General features: G+C 42.4%; 1 protein-coding gene across 1 annotated transcript in view; it reads right to left on the minus strand.

Moving 5' to 3' along the window:
- Positions 1-919: 919 nt before the first annotated feature.
- Positions 920-21,052, minus strand: part of LOC117326627 (adhesive plaque matrix protein-like) — a 55,589-nt gene continuing 35,456 nt past the window's right edge. The window contains exon 3 of the mRNA XM_033883388.1: positions 920-2,245. Within this exon, the coding sequence (XP_033739279.1) occupies positions 920-2,245 (1,326 nt within the window). The remainder of the gene's footprint in view (positions 2,246-21,052) is intronic.

Consider the following 21,052-nt stretch of genomic DNA (forward strand, 5'->3'; position numbering starts at 1 on the left):
AGTGAGGGAGGGTTAGGTAGTGAGGGAGGTTGTGAGGGAGTGTTAGGTAGCGAGGGAGGTTGTGAGGGAGGGAGGTTGTGAGGGAGTTAGTGAGGGAGGGTTAGGTAGTGAGGGAGGTAGTGAGGGATGGTTAGGTAGTGAGGGAGGTTGTGAGGGAGGGTTAGGTTGTGAGGGAGGTAATGAGGGGCGGGTTAGGTAGTGAGGGAGGGTAGTGAGGGAGGATTAGGTAGTGAGGGAGGTTGTGAGGGAGGGTTAGGTAGTGAGGGAGGGTTAGGTTGTGAGGGAGGGTTAGGTAGTGAGGAAGGTTTTGAGAGAGGGTTAGGTAGTGAGGGAGTTAGTGAGGGAGGGTTAGGTAGTGAGGGAGGTAGTGAGGGAGGTAGTGAGGGGCGGGTTAGGTAGTGAGGGAGGGTAGTGAGGGAGGGTTAGGTAGTGAGGGAGGTTAGGTTATGAGGGAGGGTTAGGTAGTGAGGAAGGTTTTGAGAGAGGGTTATGTTGTGAGGGAGGGTTAGGTTGTGACGGAGGTTTTGAGGGAGATTGTAAGGGAGGTAGTGAGAGAGGATTAGGTAGTGAGGGAGGTTGTGAGGGAGGGTTAGGTAGTGAGGGAGGGTTAGGTAGTGAGGGAGGGTTAGGTAGTGAGGGAGGGTAAGAGAGTGAGGGAGGTTGTGAGGGAGGTAATGAGGAGCGAGTTAGGTAGTGAGGGGCGGTCGTGCGTGCGCTTGTTCGGGCGGTCGTGCGGGCTGGGTTTCGTGTGCGGGCGGTTGCGGGCGGGTTCGGTCGTGCGCCGGGTTCGGTTTTGCGGGCGGGTTCGGTTGTGCGGCGGTTTTGCGGCCCGGGGTTTGGTCGTGGCGCGTTGTGCGGGGGTTGTCTTGGGGCGGTTTGGTGTGGGGGGGTTGGTTGTGCGGGGGGTTCGTGTGGGGCGTTAGTGGGGGGGTTGGTGTGGGGGGTTCGCTCGTGAGGGAGGTTCGGTTGTGCGGGGGTTCGGTGTGGGCGGTTTTGGCCGGGTTCGGTTGTGCGGGCGGGTTAGGTTGTGCGGGCGGGTTTTTTTCGGGCGCTGTCCGGGCGTCGTCCCGCGGCTTCGGTCGTGCGGGCGGTTGTGCGGGCGGGTTCGGTCTTTCGGGCGGTTGTGCGGGGCGGGTTCGGTCGTGCGGGCGGTTGTGGGGCGGGTGCGGTCCGCGGCGGTTGTGCGGGCGTGTTCGGTCGTGCGGCCGGGTTCGGTGTGCGGGCGGTTGTGCGGGCGTGTTCGGTCGTGCGGCGGGTTCGGTCGTGGGTAGGTTGTGCGGGCTGTTCGGTAGCGCGGGAGTTGTGCGGGATGGCCGGGTCCCGCGGGAGGTAGTGAGGGCGGGTTCGGTCGTGAGGGCGGTTGTGCGGGGGTTCGGTCGTGCGTGCGGTCTTGCAGGGCGGTTTGTGCGGGCGGGTTCGGTCGTGCGGGCGTTGTGCGGGCTGCTCGGTCGTGCGGGCGGGCGCGGTCGTGCGGCGGCTGTGCGCGCGTGTCGGTCGTGCGGGCGGTTGTGCGCGCGTGTTGGTCGTGCGGGCGTGTTCGGTACGTGCGGGCGGTTGTGCGGCGGGCGCGGTCTGCGCGGTCGTGCGGGCGGTTGTGCGGGCGTGTTCGGTCGTGCGGGCGGTTGTGCGGGCGTGTTCGGTCGTGCGGGCGTTCGGTCGTGCGGGCGGTTTGTGCGGCGGGTTCGGTCGTGCGGGGTTGTGCTGGCGTGTTACGGTACGCGAGGGAGGTTGTGAGGAGTGTAGTTAGTGACGGGGGTTCGGTAGTGGGAGGTTGTGAGGGCGGGTTAGGTAGTGAGGGAGGTTGTGGGGGGTGACGTCGTGCCGCGGTTGTGCGGCGGGTTCGGTCGTTGCGGCGGTTTGTTGCGGGCGGGTTCGGTCGTGCTGGCGTTGTTGGGGGGTTCGGTCGTGCGGGCGGTTTTCCGGGCGGCCGTCCTGCGGGCGCGCGTGCGGGCGTGTTCGGTCGTGCGGGCGGTTGTGCGCCGTTTTCGGTCGTGCGGGCGGGTTCGGTCGTGCGGGCGGTTGTGCGGGCGGGCGCGGTCCTGCGGCGGTCTGCGGGCGGGTTCGTCGCGCGGGACGTTGTGGCGGGCGGCGGTTCTGGGGACGTGTTCGGTCGCGCGGGCGGTTGTGCGGGCGGTTGTCCGGGGTGTTCGGTCGTGCGGGCGGTTGTGGGGCGGGCGCGGTCCTGGCGCGGTAGTGAGGGAGGTTTTGAGGGCGTGTTAGGTAGTGAGGGAGGTTGTGAGAGAGTCTTAGGTAGTGAGGGAGGGTTAGGTAATGAGGGAGGTAGTAAGAGAGGATTAGGTAGCGAGGGAGGTTGTGAGGGAGGGAGAGGTAATGAGAGAGGTAGTGAGGGAGGGTTAGGTAGCGAGGGAGGTTGTGAGGGAGGGTAAGGTAGTGAGGGAGGTTGTGAGGGAGTGTTAGGTAGCGAGGGAGGTTGTGAGGGAGAGTTAGGTAGCGAGAGAGAGAGAGAGACAGACAGGCAGACAGACAGACAGACAGACAGACAGACAGACAGATGTATGGAGCCTTAAACGTCACTTAATAAAATTGCACGGTAAGTTATTACTCATCAATCAGATGTTCTATACAGGTGGTGGAATGTGATCGATTATGTTAGGGTGACAAAGCATATCAATGTTTTAGGTACACATGTATTCATCCTTCCGTCAGAGACGCCCCATTTGTCACGTGCGACTGTATCACACCTGTATCTTGCTTAATCAGCGATGAGATTACCTGTACATATATATACACTTATTTGAGTTTAAAGCAAAGTCAATAATGTCTATCGAATATAATTATAGTCCCTGTGAAAATAAAAAAATTACTAGCTTTTAAAGGAATCCGTCCATAAATACACAACCACATCGATAAGCATAGCACAGGGGCTTGGAACGAACACATGCCACATATGATAATATGTATGTTGTTACACAAACATTAAAGGTAATCGCCTGAAGATAGCCGATACGACCATTGAAATCGCTAGTGGTAATTAATTGAATTTTCCTTGTTTATTTATATTTATACGCTCCCTCACACACGCACACTCACATTCACACATGTAACTATAGCCTGTAGGTTGTTGTGACTTACCATGTAACTATAGCCTGTAGGTTGTTGTGTAACTATAGCCTGTAGGTTGTTGTGTAACTATAGTCTGTAGGTTGTTGTGTAACTATAGCCTGTAGGTTGTTGTATAACTATAGCCTGTAGGTTGTTGTGTAACTATAGCCTGTAGGTTGCTGTGTAACTATAGTCTGTATGTTGTTGTGTAACTATAGTCTGTATGTTGTTGTGTAACTAGAGCCTGTAGGTTGTTGTGTAACTAGAGCCTGTAGGTTGCTGTGTAACTATAGCCTGTAGGTTGCTGTGTAACTATAGCCTGTAGGTTGTTGTATAACTATAGTCTGTAGGTTGTTGTGTAACTATAGTCTGTAGGTTGTTGTGTAACTAGAGCCTGTAGGTTGTTGTGTAACTAGAGCCTGTAGGTTGTTGTGTAACTATAGCATGTAGGTTGTTGTGTAACTAGAGCCTGTAGGTTATTGTGTAACTATAGCCTGTAGGTTGTTGTGTAACTATAGTCTGTAGGTTGTTGTGACTTACCATGTAACTATAGTCTGTAGGTTGTTGTGTAACTAGAGCCTGTAGGTTGTTGTGTAACTATAGCCTGTAGGTTGTTGTGTAACTAGAGCCTGTAGGTTGTTGTGTAACTAGAGCCTGTAGGTTGTTGTGTAACTATAGCCTGTAGGTTGTTGTGTAACTAGAGCCTGTAGGTTGTTGTGTAACTATAGCCTGTAGGTTGTTGTGTAACTAGAGCCTGTAGGTTGTTGTGTAACTATAGCCTGTAGGTTGTTGTGTAACTATAGTCTGTAGGTTGTTGTGACTTACCATGTAACTAGAGCCTGTAGGTTGTTGTGTAACTATAGTCTGTAGGTTCTTGTTTAACTATAGTCTGTAGGTTGTTGTGTAACTATAGCCTGTAGGTTGTTGTGTAACTATAGTCTGTAGGTTGTTGTGACTTACCATGTAACTAGAGCCTGTAGGTTGTTGTGTAACTATAGTCTGTAGGTTCTTGTTTAACTATAGTCTGTAGGTTGTTGTGTAACTATAGCCTGTAGGTTGTTGTGTAACTATAGCCTGTAGGTTGTTGTGTAACTATAATCTGTAGGTTGTTGTGTAACTATAGTCTGTAGATTGTTGTGTAACTATAGCCTGTAGGTTGTTGTGTAACTATAGCCTGTAGGTTGTTGTATAACTATAGTCTGTAGGTTGTTGTGTAACTATAGTCTGTATGTTGTTGTGTAACTAGAGCCTGTAGGTTGTTGTATAACTATAGTCTGTAGGTTGTTGTGTAACTATAGTCTGTAGGTTGTTGTATAACTATAGCCTGTAGGTTGTGTAACTATAGTCTGTATGTTGTTGTGTAACTAGAGCCTGTAGGTTGTTGTGTAACTATAGTCTGTAGGTTGTTGTGTAACTATAGTCTGTAGATTGTTGTGTAACTATAGTCTGTAGATTGTTGTGTAACTATAGCCTGTAGGTTGTTGTGTAACTATAGTCTGTAGGTTGTTGTGTAACTATAGCCTGTAGGTTGTTGTATAACTATAGTCTGTAGGTTGTTGTGTAACTATAGTCTGTAGGTTGTTGTGTAACTATAGTCTGTAGATTGTTGTGTAACTATAGCCTGTAGGTTGTTGTGTAACTATAGTCTGTAGATTGTTGTGTAACTATAGCCTGTAGGTTGTGTAACTATAGTCTGTAGGTTGTTGTGTAACTATAGCCTGTAGATTGTTGTGTAACTATAGTCTGTAGATTGTTGTGTAACTATAGCCTGTAGGTTGTTGTGTAACTATAGTCTGTAGATTGTTGTGTAACTATAGCCTGTAGGTTGTTGTGTAACTATAGTCTGTAGGTTGTTGTGTAACTATAGTCTGTAGGTTGTTGTGTAACTATAGTCTGTAGATTGTTGTGTAACTATAGCCTGTAGGTTGTTGTGTAACTATAGCCTGTAGGTTGTTGTATAACTATAGTCTGTAGGTTGTTGTGTAACTATAGTCTGTATGTTGTTGTGTAACTAGAGCCTGTAGGTTGTTGTATAACTATAGTCTGTAGGTTGTTGTGTAACTATAGTCTGTAGGTTGTTGTATAACTATAGCCTGTAGGTTGTGTAACTATAGTCTGTATGTTGTTGTGTAACTAGAGCCTGTAGGTTGTTGTGTAACTATAGCCTGTAGGTTGTTGTGTAACTAGAGCCTGTAGGTTGTTGTGTAACTATAGCCTGTAGGTTGTTGTGTAACTATAGTCTGTAGGTTCTTGTGTAACTATAGTCTGTAGGTTCTTGTGTAACTATAGTCTGTAGGTTGTTGTATAACTATAGTCTGTAGGTTGTGTAACTATAGTCTGTAGGTTGTTGTGTAACTAGAGCCTGTAGGTTGTTGTGTAACTATAGTCTGTAGGTTGTTGTGTAACTATAGTCTGTAGGTTGTTGTGTAACTATAGTCTGTAGGTTGTTGTGTAACTATAGTCTGTAGGTTGTTGTATAACTATAGCCTGTAGGTTGTTGTGTAACTATAGTCTGTAGGTTGTTGTGTAACTAGAGCCTGTAGGTTGTTGTGTAACTATAGCCTGTATGTTGTTGTGTAACTATAGCCTGTAGGTTGTTGTGTAACTATAGCCTGTAGGTTGTTGTGACTTACCATGTAACTATAGCCTGTAGGTTGTTGTATAACTATATTCTGTAGGTTGTTGTGACTTACCATGTAACTAGAGCCTGTAGGTTGTTGTGTAACTATAGTCTGTAGGTTGTTGTGTAACTATAGTCTGTAGGTTGTTGTGTAACTATAGTCTGTAGGTTGTTGTGTAACTATAGCCTGTATGTTGTTGTGTAACTATAGCCTGTATGTTGTTGTGTAACTATAGTCTGTAGGTTGTTGTGTAACTATAGCCTGTAGGTTGTTGTGTAACTATAGTCTGTAGGTTGTTGTGTAACTATAGTCTGTAGGTTGTTGTGTAACTATAGTCTGTAGGTTGTTGTATAACTATAGTCTGTAGGTTGTTGTATAACTATAGTCTGTAGGTTGTTGTATAACTATAGTCTGTAGGTTGTTGTATAACTATAGTCTGTAGGTTGTTGTGTAACTATAGTCTGTAGGTTGTTGTGTAACTATAGTCTGTAGGTTGTTGTGTAACTATAGTCTGTAGGTTGTTGTATAACTATAGCCTGTATGTTGTTGTGTAACTATAGTCTGTAGGTTGTTGTGTAACTAGAGCCTGTAGGTTGTTGTGTAACTATAGTCTGTAGGTTGTTGTGTAACTATAGTCTGTAGGTTGTTGTGTAACTAGAGCCTGTAGGTTGTTGTGACTTACCATGTAACTATAGCCTGTAGGTTGTTGTGTAACTAGAGCCTGTAGGTTGTTGTGTAACTATAGCCTGTAGGTTGTTGTGTAACTATAGTCTGTAGGTTGTTGTGTAACTATAGTCTGTAGGTTGTTGTGTAACTATAGTCTGTAGGTTGTTGTGTAACTATAGTCTGTAGGTTGTTGTGTAACTATAGTCTGTAGGTTGTTGTGTAACTATAGTCTGTAGGTTGTTGTATAACTATAGTCTGTAGGTTGTTGTGTAACTATAGTCTGTAGGTTGTTGTGTAACTATAGTCTGTAGGTTGTTGTATAACTATAGTCTGTAGGTTGTTGTATAACTATAGTCTGTAGGTTGTTGTATAACTATAGTCTGTAGGTTGTTGTGTAACTATAGTCTGTAGGTTGTTGTTTAACTATAGTCTGTAGGTTGTTGTGTAACTATAGTCTGTAGGTTGTTGTATAACTATAGCCTGTAGGTTGTTGTGTAACTATAGTCTGTAGGTTGTTGTGTAACTAGAGCCTGTAGGTTGTTGTGTAACTATAGTCTGTAGGTTGTTGTGTAACTATAGTCTGTAGGTTGTTGTGTAACTAGGGCCTGTAGGTTGTTGTGACTTACCATGTAACTATAGCCTGTAGGTTGTTGTGTAACTAGAGCCTGTAGGTTGTTGTGTAACTATAGCCTGTAGGTTGTTGTGTAACTATAGTCTGTAGGTTGTTGTGTAACTATAGTCTGTAGGTTGTTGTGTAACTATAGTCTGTAGGTTGTTGTGTAACTATAGTCTGTAGGTTGTTGTGTAACTATAGTCTGTAGGTTGTTGTATAACTATAGTCTGTAGGTTGTTGTGTAACTATAGTCTGTAGGTTGTTGTGTAACTATAGCCTGTAGGTTGTTGTGACCTACCATATAACTGTAGCCTGTAGGTTGTTGTGTAACTATAGCCTGTAGGTTGTTGTGTAACTATAGTCTGTAGGTTGTTGTGTAACTATAGTCTGTAGGTTGTTGTGTAACTATAGTCTGTAGGTTGTTGTATAACTATAGTCTGTAGGTTGTTGTGTAACTATAGCCTGTAGGTTGTTGTGTAACTATAGCCTGTAGGTTGTTGTGACCTACCATATAACTAGAGCCTGTAGGTTGTTGTATAACTATAGTCTGTAGGTTGTTGTGTAACTATAGTCTGTAGGTTGTTGTGTAACTAGAGCCTGTAGGTTGTTGTGTAACTAGAGCCTGTAGGTTGTTGTGTAACTAGAGCCTGTAGGTTGTTGTGTAACTAGAGCCTGTAGGTTGTTGTGTAACTATACCCTGTAGGTTGTTGTGTAACTATAGTCTGTAGGTTGTTGTATAACTATAGTATGTAGGTTGTTGTGTAACTATAGCCTGTAGGTTGTTGTGTAACTATAGCCTGTAGGTTGTTGTGTAACTATAGTATGTAGGTTGTTGTGTAACTATAGCCTGTAGGTTGTTGTGTAACTATAGCATGTAGGTTGTTGTATAACTATAGTCTGTAGGTTGTTGTGTAACTAGAGCCTGTAGGTTGTTGTATAACTATAGCCTGTAGGTTGTTGTGTAACTATAGCCTGTAGGTTGTTGTGTAACTATAGCCTGTAGGTTGTTGTATAACTATAGTCTGTAGGTTGGTGTGTAACTATAGCCTGTAGGTTATTGTGTAACTATAGCCTGTAGGTTATTGTGTAACTATAGCCTGTAGGTTATTGTGTAACTATACCCTGTAGGTTGTTGTGTAACTATAGCCTGTAGGTTGTTGTGTAACTATAGTCTGTAGGTTGTTGTGACTTACCATGTAACTATAGCCTGTAGGTTGTTGTGTAACTATAGCCTGTAGGTTATTGTGTAACTATACCCTGTAGGTTGTTGTGTAACTATAGCCTGTAGGTTGTTGTGTAACTATGGCCTGTAGGTTGTTGTGACTTACCATGAAATTCGAAACAAACAGAAACGTCAGAATAAACCAGGAGACATTTGTAGGATAAGATCTCCAAAATCAAATTTGTTTCACAACTGGTCTAGAGCAATGATAGAATTTCAAAACAATAGGAATAATTATAGGACGTTTTGCTCAAGGTGTACCTAGCTTTATAAAATATTCAAATGGCAATGTCACTGAGGCAATCGAAATATAAAATTGTTCTACTAATATTTCACTAATAAACAAACCAATACGTAAAAGACAAATACTCGTGTGATCATGACTCCCCAGATTGGTACACAAACTTAAAACATTCACATAAGAAAAATTAGACAGTTATATTTTGACATTCCTCAAGCTGATATATATTTTTTTATAAAATCGTTTTTATTGAACTTAAGATGTCAACAAAGCTACAGGCCTCGATAATTTAGCCGCAACATTTGATGATGCAAATATTTAAAATTTGAGGAAGGAAAAAACTGTCAGGATTGCTACTAATAGATATGTGTCTCATTGCGCATTCACAGGTCAGCATTAATTAGCTGGTTACTGGTTTACCGCCTACAATGGAACATGACTCCGCATATACTTTTCATTATTCTAAACCCATTGCATTTTTCTCGCCCAGTCGTCTTTCCGCCACTTTCAAATTCGGAAAACTGTAAAAGTAAATGTTTCAAGAAAAGTTGTGTCTCTTCTGATACATGTGTCAGAATAATATCAGCCTGTTGAGTGTTTGATACGAGAGGACTGAAGGCATTCCTTTGATATACGCCAGATTTATTCGGAGAGCCACAAAGATCATGTAGAGACCCCGACCTCACTACAATGTGCTTTGTGTTGGGATGCGATCAGGGGATTACTGGAGTTAATATAGTAATAGATAGTATCTAGATTTAAGCCCGCCTCACTCAAATAGCTCGATTTATATACATACTATCCTTGGCCATCTTCAGAGATCAAATTATTCCCCACAACATTTGGTCTTTTGTCAAATTCCTCTCATACATGTACCATCAGTTCCTTTATACGTTCCCTTCACATCTGACAGCGGTGACTGGAAGGCCTCCCCTTACATCGCCACGGGTCGAATTAACTCGTGTACAATGATGAACGACTACATTTATTGAGAAACATGTAAAGTCTAAATTGTGATTTACTCAGAGGCTTGGTACGGACCCGAGTCGGGTTCCACTCCATACTTTGATAACCCTATATTATCAAATATTTGTTAATCATATTTCTGATTTGTTTACAGTAGAAGATGTCCCCACTGAATTATGTGATGGATTCTAAAATACAACAATGAAACATGTTTTACTGTAGTATCGAGATTCATAGGTGAAAATGTACTGTGTACAGGGTAAGTGTGAAACAGTGCTAATTGCTATTTTTTTTAGACATGGTTCGATTGAGACATGGACGTATATTGTTGTTTTCGAACTCCGTTTGTTTTGTTTTCCATGAATCAAAGCCTCGTCACGGACGTCATGACCATGACAGGCAGGTCATTTCAAGACTGATAAATAAAACCCAATTTTCATGCATTTCCAGTTCAAAATAAAGCGCCTTGATAAAAAAATACGAATAGCCTTAAGGAGAGGAACTAGCAGATCTAAGTACATTGTCTAGCCCAGGTATTGGACAGATAGACACATATCATTGAACAGGTCCGATTGATGATTCGGACCCCGATCGTCTGTGTGAAGTGTGGTGTCCACAAAGACCTACATTGTAGACATTAGTTAGAGTGTGAGAGCCAGGGTGTAATTTTACCTACCTAGCTCTATGAGTACGCTACATTAAACAATGTAGACGTGTTATTATGTCTGATCTAAAATGTGAATTGGACAATTCTGATAAGGTTCGGAATCGGTCTAGATGTTGAGGTCGGGGTTGGACCGATATAACGTACAGCAACAAGCGTAACCATGGAAACCAACAAGTATGACATAAGTATGGAGTGTGATGCCGGAAGTATGAAGTTTCAACTTCCGGTTTTGTGAAGAGATAGGCTGGTCCAGTATTACATATGTATGACATGATTTGCACGTGGTTACTGTTGTTGACCTTCACATTCAAGTGTCGCACATGTTGTATCCGAGATCATATTTAAGACCCGTCTATGATATGGTACGTGGATTTGATGAATCGGTTAAACTAAAACACAAGAGATAACCTTGAGCTTCGGTAGGTAGGGTTATCATGTTAATGATGTAAGTTGAGCTATCAGGGGAATGGATGTAATTCGTGTTCCTTAAATCGTCTGTACCGTGGCTATAGTTACGGAATGAGGGCTGGGTAGCAATGGATCATTCCTATAGAATCCTGCAGACTCTTGCAATTGTATTTCATCGGAATCCTGGAGACGCTTGTATTACACGTTACATTAGCGTTACACCCATAAAGTCACGTGATCAATGGTATACAAATAAAATGCACTGTGAATGACAAAACCGTACTATTTTTGGCATCGGGTATTGTATGTATGGTTTCCAATTTCATAATCTTTGCAAATTAATATTGGAAAACCGGTTAAATTAACATAAACATAAACGTACTAATATCCAGAGTGTTATGTAGTATCTTGTTTACGTATAGATGTAAATCACACAGCGAGTATGATCAGTATAATGACGGGGAGAATTAGTTTGAAATGTCCATCACAGAAAATTAAAAGTGGTTGTTTTTTGTCTGGGCAGATATTAAGGTATACAGAGAGCTATTTTAATTGTTGTTTAATTTTGACAACAAAACATGTACCTGTTTTGAAATGTAGGCATGACGGCGAATAATCAGTCGCTTCCATAGTAGAAATATTTATCTGTTTGTTGTTGTTGTTGATGAAAAATTACACCTATGGAAGGTCCAAAATGTTTAGTGTTTAGCGCCAACGGAATCACCTGTTTTGATATATATGTTGGTATTTTTTTATGTTTGAAGTTTCTGAAGGTACACAACTGTTTTTGTCTGGTTTGAAAGTATTCCCCGGAGAGTTAGCAAACCTGGACATGTACGCTATTCAATGTTTTGTATCGTTTAAATGAGTATTTTCAGTTGATAAATGAACGCTATGTACGGTGGAATGTTGGTACACGGAAGGCAGAATAACTCTGTATTCACCAAGACGGCGGGGAAGCAGTCCTTTTATACAGTACAATACTTAATACATACATTCTTCACTTTATGAAAACTCACTCGTCAGTTTAAAGTTACAGTATGATAAATTGCACACGGAGGCATGCTATGGCATAAAGAGGGTAAGCGTAAAGGTTCGTAATACAGATCTGACAGCATGGGACTAAATACCCAGCACTCGCTGGTCACTCTCAGGCCTGACACTGGCAATTTCACCAACACTAGATTAACATTTATCACGTTTTCTCGATTTCTGAAAAAAAAAATGAGATTAATAACCAGTCTATATTAATGGATTACCAAAGTCTGTTTACATGAATTACCAAGTCTAGTTGGTGGCCGCCAGATCTTATTGGTGGCCGGCAGATCTTATTGGTGGCCGTCAGATCTTATTGGTGGCCGTCAGATCTTATTGTGGCCGTCAGATCTTATTGTTGGCCGTCAGATCTTATTGGTGGCCGTCAGATCTTATTGGTGGCCGTCAGATCTTATTGTGGCCGTCAGATCTTATTGGTGGCCGTCAAATCTTATTGGTGGCCGCCAGATCTTATTGGTGGCCGTCAGATCTTATTGTGGCCGTCAGATCTTATTGGTGGCCGTCAGATCTTATTGGTGGCCGCCAGATCTTATTGGTGGCCGTCAGATCTTATTGGTGGCCACCAGGTCTTATTGGTGGCCGTCAGATCTTATTGGTGGCCGTCAGATCTTATTGGTGGCCGCCAGATCTTATTGGTGGCCGTCAGATCTTATTGGTGACCGTCAGGTAAGTGGCAAGTGCCACATAACAAGTTTCACTGGTTGCACTAGCAGGCTTTCGTAGCAGATGTATCAAGGATAACCTCTGCACGTGAAAATGCTTCTTCAGCAATATATTCCAGGTGAACAAGGAGACGATTCCCTGCCTATGTGTGTACACATGTGTCGCAGCTTCACACGATAACCAGCGTGGTACACAGACCCTAGTGGTACACAGACCCAGTGTGGTACACAGACCCTAGTGTTACATTGGTTATAAATTGGAATGACCGGGCACTTTGTTTCACGTGATGTTACAGACAATGACCAAACCAGCGGATCGTTTGTCATCCTTGTCACCTGTCATCATGCACGTGTCTTGATCAGGTGGGGAACATCATCGCCTATGTCTCACGGGTCGTTGACGGGTGTCCTCTCTCACCTATTGTCATGTGACAGGTGACCAATCTCAACCCGCAACCGCCACTAAATAGCATATAAAACGTTTCAGCGAACAGGAAGCGAGCAGTTTACACGAGTTAGACATATTGCACGGACAGGGGAGATAACTGATAGATATGCACGATGTGAAAGATGCCAATAAATTGTGCATGGGTGGGGTAATTCTGTTGATCCCAGTCTCTAGGTACAACTGTATGAGTTACATATCATTCCGCCGTGTGGGTGTTACACTCCTTGTGTGGTAGATCTTATCGGCCTGATCACACCTACACCTAATGAGTCCGCCATCAATTCTACCCAATAAAGCGCCCCTGGTCTCTAAGCACCCCAAGATTCTAAATATCTACATCTTTTATCCGGAGTCATATCATTTTTAAATGATATGTTCCAAAAATATATTGTACGTAGCATAGCCCATATCGCGCTTTTACAGCCTGTTTTTTACATTATTACGCCGAGAACTAGATCTGCTAGATAGTCGACGTAATGTATATATCCTCGTTAAAAGGCCACGGAACAAACTGAATTAAAATTTCAATTCACACATATACATTAAGCACATAACAACTGAATTTCATAGTTCTGCATTTCCAGGGGATAGTTAAGTGCTATAAATGAAAAGGTGAAAACAAAAATAACAAAAATAAAAACGGTGCGACTATGCAATAGTGGCAACGCGCGTTATTCAGCAAAAACACATAAGTATAGTTTTACGTGGCATGTGCCAAAACAAGTTAAAGCTAGGTCGGTGCTGTGTTTGATTTATACCCATTTGAGTATATGGTTGAGGGAGTTTCATAACACTGACATGAACGCTTGCAGGTTGGATATTTCTTTAGTCAGCTGGTTTGTATGTCCGTCTCTTCCTACTCACGGTTTATCGCCCTTGAGCAGCAAGATTTGTTTCAGGCGGGACCTCGATGTAGAAACTGGCGGCTTTCTTACTGGACAACACAGAAAAGGTCCGTCGCGTGCAATTCGCACGAACTGGGGACAGTGTCCTCCTGCTCTTAAAATACAAGGACGTTGATCTATATACACAGCACACATGATGATCGATATCAGAAAATTGAATTTCTTTATCAATCAAAATTTGAAACGTGCATGCTAAGCAACCTATGACGTACACAGCACAGAATTGTTCTATTTTAGAGTCCGTGCATGACCTATGACGTACACAGCACAGAATTGTTCTATTTTAGAGTCCGTGCATGACCTATGACGTACACAACACATAATTGTTCTATTTTAGAGTCCGTATATGACCTATGACGTACACAGCACATAATTGTTCTATTTTAGAGTCCGTGTATGACCTATGACGTACACAGCACAGAATTGTTCTATTTTAGAGTCCGTATATGACCTATGACGTACACAGCACATAATTGTTTTATTTTAGAGTCCGTATATGACCTATGACGTACACAGCACATAATTGTTCTATTTTAGAGTCCGTGTATGACCTATGACGTACACAGCACATAATTGTTCTATTTTAGAGTCCGTGTATGACCTATGACGTACACAGCACATAATTGTTCTATTTTAGAGTCCGTATATGACCTATGACGTACACAGCACATAATTGTTCTATTTTAGAGTCTGTGTATGACCTATGACGTACACAGCACATAATTGTTCTATTTTAGAGTCCGTGTATGACCTATGACGTACACAGCACATAATTGTTCTATTTTAGAGTCCGTGTATGACCTATGACGTACACAGCACAGAATTGTTCTATTTTAGAGTCTGTATATGACCTATGACGTACACAGCACAGAATTGTTTTATTTTAGAGTCCGTGTATGACACATGACGTACACAGCACATACTTGTTCTATTTTAGAGTCCGTATATGACCTATGACGTACACAGGACATAATTGTTCTATTTTAGAGTCCGTATATGACATATGACGTACACAGCACATGCTTGTTCTATTTTAGAGTCCGTGTATGACCTATGACGTACACAGCACAGAATTGTTCTATTTTAGAGTCCGTGTATGACCTATGACGTACACAGCACATAATTGTTCTATTTTAGAGTCCGTGCATGACCTATGACGTACACAGCACATACTTGTTCTATTTTAGAGTCCGTATATGACCTATGACGTACACAGCACATACTTGTTCTATTTTAGAGTCCGTGTATGACCTATGACGTACACAGCACATAATTGTTCTATTTTAGTCTCAATGTTTGACCTCTGATGTTTACAATATAAAATTGTATCTGTGTTTGACCACTGATGTGAACAGCACAGATTTGTTATATTTTAGTAACCGTGTGTGAACTTTGATATAGCAAATACAGAACTGTCTTCATTGCTGTCTGTGGTTAGCCTATAGTGTACACAATACAGAATTGTCCAATTTTAGTATACTGGTTTGGCCTGTGACGAGGAAAATACAGAATTGTCTTCATTTTGGTATCTGTGTTTGGGCTATGACGTACAGACTTCAGAATTGTTCTATTTTAGCATTCTTGTTTGTCGTGTGACGTACAATCTGTGTTCTATTTTCGTATCCAATTTGATGTACACAACATAAAGTTTCCACACCTACATGATTGTTCCGTCTTTCTATTTAAATCACTTCCTTCATTGTACTCTCCATTTAGAAAACCTTTTTTTGTCATTTGTCGTCACGATGTTGTCTGATCATAAGTCTATTCCTCGATGTGTGCGACTATATAACCTATAAAAACCTGATGTAGCACTTTTATACCCTGGTAAACATCTTTTAGAAAATATTTTCGATAACAGTTAACAAGCTTTGTTAAATTTGCTTATATATTTTATCTGAGAAATCAATCCTTTCAGATTTTAGGGCTATTGGGTACATTGTTTGATGGGTACCCGAGTAAAACGTTTACCTTTAAGTTCACTGTCCCAATATTAACCTGACCAGGGGCCATCTATCTTCTCCTCGGTAAAGATGACAGCTTCTTAAAGGCGTATGTCCGCGACCTCTTCTACGAAAAAAATGAATAAAAAGCTATCGCCATTTCACTCTAGAACTGCCTGTTTGTGACCTTGACTTGATATTCTAGTGTACTGGAGTGTGCAGGAACACAAACAATAGTGTTAGAGACCTAACATACGGTGACTTGTACAAGCATATTCATTTCTCAATTGATGAAATGAGTTTAATGGGACCTCTTGCGAGGTAAAATGAAGACTAAGTGACGGTTTTCATCACAAATTATAATTCAATGAAGGAGTTTGTTGGTCACATAACAAAAATACGTCAAACGTCATGATTCAAATATTATTTCAACAGGCGGCAGTGAAATATAAAAATTGACGATAGTCTCAACCATGCGCATGGCGCCAATTTGAAACAATGGTAAGTCATGATGATTACATGTGTGTTCATAACGCGGTTATTTGTTACTCTTACAACTGAATATACGATTAAGTATTGAATCAGATTTTTTTTAAATCTCAAAGATATGAGCTGCGAAATAAAAATTATTCCCTGCTCGTAAGACTCGTAATACAAACGGAACGCGTTGCTTTAAAAGTAGTTTGTGATACAATGATTAACGTACCCAACATATGCATCAAACATCGCGAAAAGATGCATGTGTAACTCTATACTGGGGCATGGCGGACGAACTAGGCGTAAGGTTTTGGTAGAAAGGTAAATTAAAATCCAAATTAAAATCCAAATATATATAAATAGAAGTCATTTCCCCAAAAGAAAATGTCAAATCTACGATTCCAACAGCAGAAATGTGTATATGATCCGACAACAGTCAAACGTAAACATTCCCCAAACTTTTGGCCAGCCCGAAACTAATAAGTGAACCTTTTATTCAATTCGAAAGCTGTTGAATACAGTAACACTAGATAATTTAGGAATTCGACCCAATGGCTTCACACTTCTGATGTGGCACGAGACATTTTGCCTTTGAAAACGATAAGGTAGATGATGAGATACGATGATTGAAGACGACGATAATGTAAAAGAAAGGGTATCGTATATCTGACAGCAACATTCGACATGTCCCTAGTCACCTCGTCTGATAAATCAACGCCGACCGAGACCAATATTAACATCAGTGCGTAACATGGCGATCGACATACCGACCATCTGTACTCGTACATACCGACCACCTGTACTCGTACATACCGACCACCTGTACTCGTACATACCGACCACCTGTACCCGTACATACCGAGCACCCGTACTCGTACATACCGACCACCTGTACTCGTACATACCGACCACCTGTACTCGTACATACCGACCACCTGTACCCGTACATACCGACCACCTGTACTCGTACATACCGATCACCTGTATATATCGACCACATGTACATACCGACCACCTGTACATACCGACCATCTGTACTCGTACATACCGCCACCTGTATCCGTACATACCGACCACCTGTACTCGTACATAGCGACCACCTGTACTCGTACATACCGACCACCTGTACTCGTTCATACCGACCACCTGTACTCGTACATACCGACCACCTGTACTCGTACATACCGACCACCTGTACTCGTACATACCGACCACCTGTACCCGTACATACCGACCACCTGTACTCGTACATACCGACCACCTGTACTCGTACATACCGACCACCTGTACTCGTACATACCGACCACCTGTACCCGTACATACCGACCACCTGTACTCGTACATACCGATCACCTGTATATATCGACCACATGTACATACCGACCACCTGTACATACCGACCATCTGTACTCGTACATACCGCCACCTGTATCCGTACATACCGACCACCTGTACTCGTACATAGCGACCACCTGTCCTCGTACATACCTACCACCTGTACTCGTACATACCGATCACCTGTACATATCGACCACATGTACATACCGACCACCTGTACATACCGACCACCTGTACTCGCACATACCGACCACCTGTACTCGTACATAGTGACCACCTGTCCTCGTACATAGCGACCACCTGTACTCGCACATACCGACCACCTGTACTCGTACATACCGACCACCTGTACTCGTACATAGTGACCACCTGTACCCGTACATACCGACCACCTGTACACGTACATACCGACCACCTGTACTCGTACATACCGACCACCTGTACTCCTACATAGCGATCACCTGTACTTGTACATACCGACCACCTGTACTCGTACATACCGACCACCTGTACTCGTACATACCGACCACCTGTACTCCTACATAGCGACCACCTGTACTCGCACATACCGACCACCTGTACTCGTACATACCGACCACCTGTACTCGTACATAGTGACCACCTGTACCCGTACATACCGACCACCTGTACACGTACATACCGACCACCTGTACTCGTACATACCGACCACCTGTACTCCTACATAGCGATCACCTGTACTTGTACATACCGACCACCTGTACTCGTACATACCGACCACCTGTACTCGTACAGAGCGACCACCTATACTCGTACAGTGACCACCTATACTCGTACATAGCGACCACCTGTACCCGTACATAGCGACCACCTGTACTCGTACATACCGACCACCTGTACTCGTACATAGTGACCACCTATACTCGTACATAGCGACCACATATACTCGTACATAGCGACCACCTGTACTCGTACATACCGACCACCTGTACTCGTAAATATTGACCACATGTACTCGTACATAGCGACCACCTGTACCCGTACATACCGACCACCTGTACCCGTACATAGCGACCACCTGTACTCGTACATACCGACCACCTGTACTCGTAAATATTGACCACATGTACTCGTACATAGCGACCACCTGTACCCGTACATACCGACCACCTGTACCCGTACATACCGACCACCTGTACCCGTACATAGCGACCACCTGTACCCGTACATACCGACCACCTGTACTCGTACATAGCGACCACCTGTACCCGTACATACCGACCACCTGTACTCGTACATACCGACCACCTGTACTCGTACATACCGACCACCTGTACTCGTACATAGTGACCACCGGTATTCGTAAATAGCGACAACCTGTACTCGTACATAGCGACTTCCTGTACTCGTACATGTGTCCGTTGGTTTTTGAAGGAGTATTATTTTGTCACCCTTTAAACATCTTTAAGTGCACACCTGTGTTTGGAACGTCCGTTTGTTTTATGTTTTGTTTTGGTTTGTTTCAATTACAGAACGTCATCACGCGCTCGTCTGCGTTCGATACAATGGACCTGCGAACGACGTAATTGACTTTTTGAATGCAATCTTTTGTCTCTCTCACTTGTGGAGCGCTTTGAAAGTCCGTTTATCTTCCTTGCGAGGCGCTTCAACTGAAATGTCCGTTTATCTTCCTGCGCGGTGAGCTAAAATGGAAAAATGAGTGTTATTAATAAAAGTGTATGTGACTTATGTTCGGTATAAGATCTGTGGATTCAACTCACAAGCACATGGACTTGAGAATCAGTTACAGTCTACATGTATTTGGACCTTCCCTAGTGTGTATAGCACATTTTGAGACGTTTTGCGATGCTAGATTAAAACTCGGTAAAATGACAAACTCGGGAACTACAAATACATGTAGACTATTATTAATTTCCAAGTGCCTGTGCTCACAAGTTTACTGGGTGAGTGGGAAAAAGATATCTTTGTGTTCGAAACTAAACCACGTCCCTCTTACATAGATACAAATGCAGCGTGTGTCTGCATATAACCAATATAAAATTTGGCAAGTTTTGATAACCAAGGGAACAAAAATGATGTATTTCTTATGTGTGAGTCAGGAGCCATTGGCGGAACGAGGACAAAAAATATTACATCGTTGTCCGAGCCGTCGGAGTAAAGGGACTAATATTTTCACGGGATTTGGTTTTCTTTTTATCTTAGTGAAACAGCAACCTTTCTATAGAAGTTTCCATGGTATTTATAGAAGTTTTCATTGTATTTATAGACGTTTCCATGGTATTTATGGAAGTTTTCATTGTATTTATAGACGTTTCCATGGTATTTATGGAAGTTTTCATTGTATTTATAGACGTTTCCATGGTATGTATGGAAGTTTCCGTGGTATTTAATATTTTAGGAAGAGCAGAACCATTAGACACACGTTTGTTTCAATACCAGGTTAACACAGTAATGATACACGATGTGTTTACATGTGTAATGGGAATTACATGAGAATAGTGGGGGAATCGTGTGAGTATCGTGTGAGTATCGTGTGAGTATCGTGTGAGTATCTTGTGAGAATAGTGTGAGTATCGTGTGAGTATCGTGTGAGTATCATGTGAGTATCATGTGAGAATCGTGTGAGAATCGTGTGAGTATCGTGTGAGTATCGTGTGAGTATCGTGTGAGTATCGTGTGAGTATCATGTGAGTATCGTGTGAGTATCGTGTGAGTATCGTGTGAGTATCGTGTGAGAATCTTGTGTAAAGGGTATTGTTGATTTAGATATTGTGGGTATTTTGTGGGTAAAGGGTATTGTTGATTTAGATATTGTGGATATTTTGTGGGTAAAGGGTATTGTTGATTTAGATATTGTGGGTACCGTGTGGGTAAAGGGTATTGTTGATTTAGATATTGTGGGTACCGTGTGGGTAAAGGGTATTGTTGATTTAGATATTGTGGGTATCGTGTGTAAAGGGTATTGTTGATTTAGATATTGTGGATATTTTGTGGGTAAAGGGTATTGTTGATTTAGATATTGTGGGTATTTTGTGGGTAAAGGGTACTGTTGATTTAGATATTGTGGGTATTTTGTGGGTAAAGGGTATTGTTGATTTAGATATTGTGGGTATCGTGTGGGTAAAGGGTATTGTTGATTTAGATATTGTGGATATTTTGTGGGTAAAGGGTATTGTTGATTTAGATATTGTGGGTACCGTGTGGGTAAAGGGTACTGTTGATTTAGATATTGTGGGTATCGTGTGGGTAAAGGGTATTGTTGATTTAGATATTGTGGTATCGGAAGTCCGAGGTTTATATTTTTTCTGCTTAACAACACGAAGTATTAACCGAAATCAAAAGACTATAACAGTGTTATTATAAGATGACTGTTGATGAAACACCTGTACATTAAATGATAAAAACGGATTTGTGAGGCAATTGTAAATATTGTATTGTATATTTTAAACACTACACAATCAAAAGTCAACAGGTATATTAAAATGCATCATTAAATACACAGACGCTAATTTAAGATTCTAACAATCAGATATTGTTTATAATATTTCCCAATCGGGCAAGATATTTCACATTGTCGAACAATACCAAAGGGAGTTAATTCATAATCTAATTTTAGAAACAGACAGTCAACCAGCACTTTTGATTAGTTTTTTTTTCACGGCCAGTTAATTTAACATTTTACGGGAATCATGTGACACTATCAGAGAGTGGGAAAAATATGATTGTATGATATAATTCTAGATTTCGTGGTATTGG

The sequence above is a fragment of the Pecten maximus genome, chromosome 4, assembly GCF_902652985.1.
Source record: "Pecten maximus chromosome 4, xPecMax1.1, whole genome shotgun sequence".
In the NCBI taxonomy this organism is placed as follows: Eukaryota; Metazoa; Mollusca; class Bivalvia; order Pectinida; family Pectinidae; genus Pecten; species Pecten maximus.